This window comes from Danio rerio, chromosome 17 (genome assembly GCF_049306965.1).
Source record: "Danio rerio strain Tuebingen ecotype United States chromosome 17, GRCz12tu, whole genome shotgun sequence".
Classification (NCBI taxonomy): domain Eukaryota; kingdom Metazoa; phylum Chordata; class Actinopteri; order Cypriniformes; family Danionidae; genus Danio; species Danio rerio.
The window spans coordinates 11,173,854-11,179,853 of NC_133192.1; the positions used below are offsets into that span (position 1 = coordinate 11,173,854).

The following is a 6,000-nucleotide window of genomic DNA, read 5'->3' on the forward strand; positions in this document are numbered from 1 at the left end:
CCTAAATATATTTAATTTAATTTCAAAGGGAGCAGATGAGAAAAGATCATTCACATGCACAAGTCCAGTTTACATTTTATGCAAAGCAAAAATATTTCTTTTATTTAATTTAAATATTTTATTATCATTGTTGTTTTTGTTGTTGTTATTATTTTTATTATTATTATCTAATAAGTAAAACAAATAACTGAACATGAAAGCAACAATATTGTATTTCCTTGAATCTGAAATTCATATTTATTTTAATTTCAAAGGGTGCAGATAAAAAGATCATTCACATGCAAAAAAAAACTCTACAGTCTACATTTTATGCAAAAACAAAAAGATTTGTTTTATTTTATTTAAATAGTTTATTATTATTATTATTATTATTATTAATTTATATTTATTTTAATTTCAAAAGGTTGCAGATTACATTTATGCAAAAGCAAAAATATTTGTTTTATTTAAATTGTTAATAATAATAATAATAATAATAATAAAATAATAAATACTATTATTATAATTATCATCATTACCTATTGAGTAGAATAAATTAAAATATTATTATTATAATTATTATTAGCTATTTAGTAAAATAAATAAATAAATATGAAAGCAACACAATTACTTTATTTATTTCCATCTTAAATTCATATTTATTTTAATATCTAAGGGTACAGATTACATTTAATAAAAAAAAGAAAAAATATTAGTTTTATTTTATTTAAATAGTTAATTATTATTATTATTATTATTATTATTATTATTATTATTATTATATGCAATAAGATTAAAATGAAAGCAACATTTCCAAGCCGCTTAATATTTCAAAACTTGAAAATTGATTAGGGTAAAGTTGGTTTATTTTCACACATTCTGACTTTTTCTCTTTAATAATATATTTCAGAATATTATTCTTTGCGAATTATAAATGGAGAAATCATCTTAGCAGCCAATGACTATTAAAGTACAACATTCATGATAAAATATTTTTGCTACTTTCTCTTTACTGTTACTTATTATTTAAAATGAGCTGTGCAACACAGTTTCTGAGGGGTTTTTTAGTGACAACTTGACTGTTTGTTTGTTCAATTAACTTGAAATTGTAAAAACCATTGAGTTAACTTAATGGATTTGTGATGAGAGGAGATGAAGGGATTGTGTGGAACCCAGTATTTTTTAAGTCCATTTAATAGTGCTAATGTTGTTTTGAAGTCATACTTACAAGCGATTTTAGACAGAATATTCAAAGTAGTGTGGTAAACAAGATATGGAGCATTTCAAATGTTGTGAACGAATAAATAAAACCAACTTCACCTCAACATGTTTACATTATTCTGTTTAATTTTGCATGATGATGTAGCACAGTTTCTATTTTGTACACCCAATAATCAGACTGGGCTGAAGCTGGTTTTATCTTCGTACATTCAGACTTTCTCTTTAAAAACATTATTTCAGAAAAGTATTTCTTGCAATTTCTAAATAAGGAAATTATATTAGCACAATGATCAAAGTATGACATTGTTTACAGTCAATCAAGGATTTAGGATGTTTCTAAGGGCCCATACGATCTACCATCGATCCTTTGTTTGGGCATGAAAACACTTTGAAATAAATATAAAAACGGCAGGATTCCCTTGTCTCGTCTCGCCTTCATATGCAATCCTAAAAACAATCATGTAGCAGTGCGTGACTGTCAGCTGACCGGCTCAATAGTGCTAAATAGACGCTAGGTATGTACACGCGATTTGAAGCGGAGTGAAAGTCTGGGTTTTCGGTGCGTGTTTCAACACATATACACATAATTAATAATAATCTAAAGATGTCGATCTTGGTGGGTTTTTTTTCAAACACAACTAATTTCATCCTAAATGAGCATAAAAAGTTAGGAAAGCAATCAAATGATTTCATTATAACTTTAGATGTGTGCATTTTTAAAGTAACATCTGTTATTTAATGTAAACAAACGAAAAAATCTAAATAAATAAGTGATTCATTCGCTGCTTTTTACAGGGTTATTACACCTTTTCCAACTTCAAATTCCAGCACTTTCAAGATGCATTTGTATGCTTTTCCAGCACTTTGCTATTTTAAAAACACAATATATGACACTTCAACTTAAATTGTTGAATACTTTAGAGCAGTGGTTACCAAACTTGTTCCTGGAGGGCCGGTGTCTTGCAGATTTGAGCTCCAACCCTAATCAAACACACCTGAACAAGCTAATCAAGGTCTTACTAGGTATACTTAAAACATCCAGGCAGGTGTGTTGAGGCAATTTGGAACTAAACCCTGCAGGGACACCGGCCCTCCAGGACCAAGATTGGTGATCCCTGCTTTAGACCATAGATATATTGTGATAGTTCACCCAAAAATTATTAAAAAATAAATTTTAAAAAATTCAGTTATTGGATGAAGTATGTTTTTAAGTTTGGTCTTTTTCTACCTAAAGTTGATATCTCAAGAAATGAGCTCACAGTCAGATTTTGTTTGGGTGTAGTACCAAACTTTCATGACTAGTCGTTCATGATATTTCAAGTGCATTGCTATTTTTTTTTTTTAACAGTCATTGAACTGGCGTTTCAGGTGCAAAGATGCATTCTGGGTGAATATGTTCTAAATACGCATGAAGCTAATAGTGCCAAACGAATCTGAATTTGAATTGTGTTGGTTTAAATTTTTAAAAACTTTAACTGTTTTTAACGTCCCAATATCTACAGTCTTTGAATTCAGAACCAAAACAAATCTGAAGTTTGAAAATATGTCTATAAAAATCTGCCTTAAAAAATTAAGCTGTCTTAAATTTCAGATGTTCATTAATCAAGTTAAGAAACTCCAGTTAACATTTTAATAGCATATAATCAGCTTTATTAACTTACAATTGTTAATTCCATTTAACACGATTCAAATTCAGATTTTGGGATATTATTAGCTCCAGAAATACATGCATGCCGTGAACATTTTGCAATGAAAACTGGTCGCACGACAACAATTCATGCACTCGCACATATGCTCCCAAATATATTTTGAGGTCACAAGGACAAAATTGTGCGCATATGCAACCAAAACAGTCACAATTTCGAGCCCAGCAAGTTCAAGCACTTTGTCCAAAAATCCAAGCACTTTTCTAACCTTGAAAACACTATATTAAAAATCAAGCATTTTCTAGAATTTCCAGCAGCCGTAAGAACCCCGTTTTTAATCTGAATGTGTAAGTGATGAGATTTGATAGCTTGATTCTATTTCATTATAATAGCTTTTAATTTTAATTAGCTTAACTGTTTGCTAATGTATTTGCTGCTAATTTTTCTTTTCATTCATTCATTCATTTTCTTGTCGGCTTAGTCCCTTTATTAACCCGGGGTTGCCACAGCGGAATGAACCGCCAACTTATCCAGTACGTTTTTACGCAGCGGATGCCCTTTCAGCCACAACCCATCTCTGGAAAACATCCACACACTCACTCATACACTACGGACAATTTAGCCTACCCAATTCACCTGTACCGCATGTCTTTGGACTGTGGGGGAAACCGGAGCACCCGGATGAAACCCACGCAAAGGCAGGGAGAACATGCAAACTCCACACAGAAACGCCAACTGAGCCGTGGTTCGAACCAGCGACCTTCTTGCTGTGAAGCGATAGCACTACCTACTGCACCGCCTCGCCCTATTTTTACTTTTGTAAATAATAATAATAAAACATATTACTGACCATTTAACTGTTTATTTATAATGAAACAACTCCAAATGAACATATTTAGCAATTTGGGATTTATTAAAGAGGGCTTGGGAAGTCGGGGCAATCTCTTATTAGGGTGGGCATATCCCTTATTTTCACATGCCAATGTTGACAGGTATGGTTTATATATCTAATCAATAGGCTTCAATGTGGTCAAAGAGGCTTGTGACCATGATGTATGACTCCGAAACAACATTTAATTGCCTGTGAACAATGTTGTACTCTGATAGTCATTGGCTGCTAATATGACTTCACTATACAAAATTAGCAAAGCACACTTTCCTGATGTTATATTATTAAGGAGAGGGTCTGACTATAAAACTTTAGCTAAACATCATGTTTACATATTATACACACTATAATCAGTCAAAGAATATGACTAAAACAACACTGGCCACATCATTTGCACTACATAATAAAGCAACAGCTCGATGACAGACACTGACACACACACAGAGGTGGCTTATTCTTTAACTTTAACAGGCTAATTAAACAAGCTAACATCAAATCTGTTCGTGGCATAATGTGGCTTGCGGGTTCTTGTCCTAGTTTCAGCCTAAACATAAGACTACAGGGTGTAAAAGGCGAATTATTGTGCACACACACACAGGTTAGTGTGTATGTGTGTGAGGTTTGTCAGAAGGAAGTGAGCGGACGGACTCAAATAGGACACACACACATATATATTATACACACACACAGGCCACAATGACACCAGCAAACACACACACTCTCTTAACACGACAACAAACGAACACGACTCGGAATAGGAGCACAAAAAGGCAATAGAAATAAGGAAAAAAGGGGAAAACTTACTCCTCTGTCCTCTTCTGAAAGAAAATCGGGACCGTCGTCCAGCCCTTCTTGCTGTGGAGAGACAGACAGAAAGGTGAGACATGGACGATTGGGGTGTAAAGACGACAGATGCGCGTTATTTCTCGACGCATTGGGTGAAATCTGGTGTAAAGGATGAAGGTGGAGGGAGTGAGAGAGAAAGGCACCCACCATCATGGCTGCTGCGGGTGGAGTATGAATGTGGCGGAGCGCGTGACGTCAGCGAGGCAGCAGATCTGAGAGGCGGAGTCTTCAAGTGCTCAAGACAAGAGCACATTAACTTTTATGTTTGCTATGTACACTACCTCAATAAAGTCTTGTCGCTTATACAAGTTTTAGGAACAATAAATAATAACTTTTAGTTGATCATTTGGTATCAGAAGTGGCTTATATGAAAGGCAAAGACCTATAGATTACGCTTATTTTACCAAAATAAAATATGAGCATGTCTTGATTTTTAATGATTTAATTAGGACAGTAAGGCCTGACTTTTCTTAAAAGTCTTGTCACTTAACAGAAATAATGTCCAGTATAGAATATAAAGTCATGCTGCAGTGGGAAAAGAATGAATATTGTGTATGACTCTTATAAGCTTGGAGGACTGCATCCATACATCTCTGCAATGACTCAAATCACTTATTAATAAAGTCATCTGGAATGCTAAAGAAAGCGTTCCTGCAGGACTCCCAGAGTTCATCAAGATTCTTTGGATTTATCTTCAATGCCTCCCCCTTCATCTTAGCCCAGACATGCTTAATAATGTTCATATTTGGTGACTGGGCTGGCCATTCCTGAAGCACCTTGACCTTCTTTGCTTTCAGGAACTTTGATGTGGAGACTGAAGTATGACAAGGAGCGCTATCCTGCCGAAGAATTTGCCCACTCCTGTGGTTTGTAATGTAATGGGCAGCACAAATATCCTGATAACTTAGGCTGTTGATATTTCCACTTTTCAGATCTCTCGTACGCCCCCATACTGAATGTAACCCAAAACAATGATTTTTCCTTCACCAAACTTGACTGATTTCTGTGGGAATCTTGAAACTGCACTTTCTTTTTCCCTGGTGTGTCTGTGTTAAAAAAGTAATTAATTAACTAATTAGTAGATAGATAGATCTCAATGCACTGTTTCCATATTATTTATTCATTAATTAATTTTCCTTCAGCTTAGTCTCTGATTTATTAGGGGCCATCACAGTGGAATGAACCGCCTGTTTTTATATTATACACAATAATCTGTCATGAGATAGATAGAATAAAAATACAGACTTAAATAATAATAATAATAATAATAATAATAATAAAATTATAACAAATTACTTTACAAAACTTTACAAAAATATTGTGTTTTAATTACAATTAGTCATTAATTATTTTTGTATTATTTGTTCCTTTGTTTATTATTTTTTGCCTTTTTTGTCATTTATACTTAATTAATTTATT

General features: G+C 33.3%; 1 protein-coding gene across 1 annotated transcript in view; it reads right to left on the bottom strand.

The window, feature by feature from the left end:
* The window catches only part of snx6 (sorting nexin 6), a 32,234-nt gene extending 27,480 nt beyond the window's left edge, over nt 1-4,754 (bottom strand). The window contains exons 1-2 of the mRNA NM_001030217.2: nt 4,729-4,754; nt 4,540-4,590 (exon numbers count right to left, since the gene is read on the bottom strand). Coding sequence (NP_001025388.2) covers nt 4,540-4,590; nt 4,729-4,734 — 57 coding nt within the window. The 5' untranslated portion in view covers nt 4,735-4,754. The remainder of the gene's footprint in view (nt 1-4,539; nt 4,591-4,728) is intronic.
* Between the last annotated feature and the right edge of the window lie 1,246 nt (nt 4,755-6,000).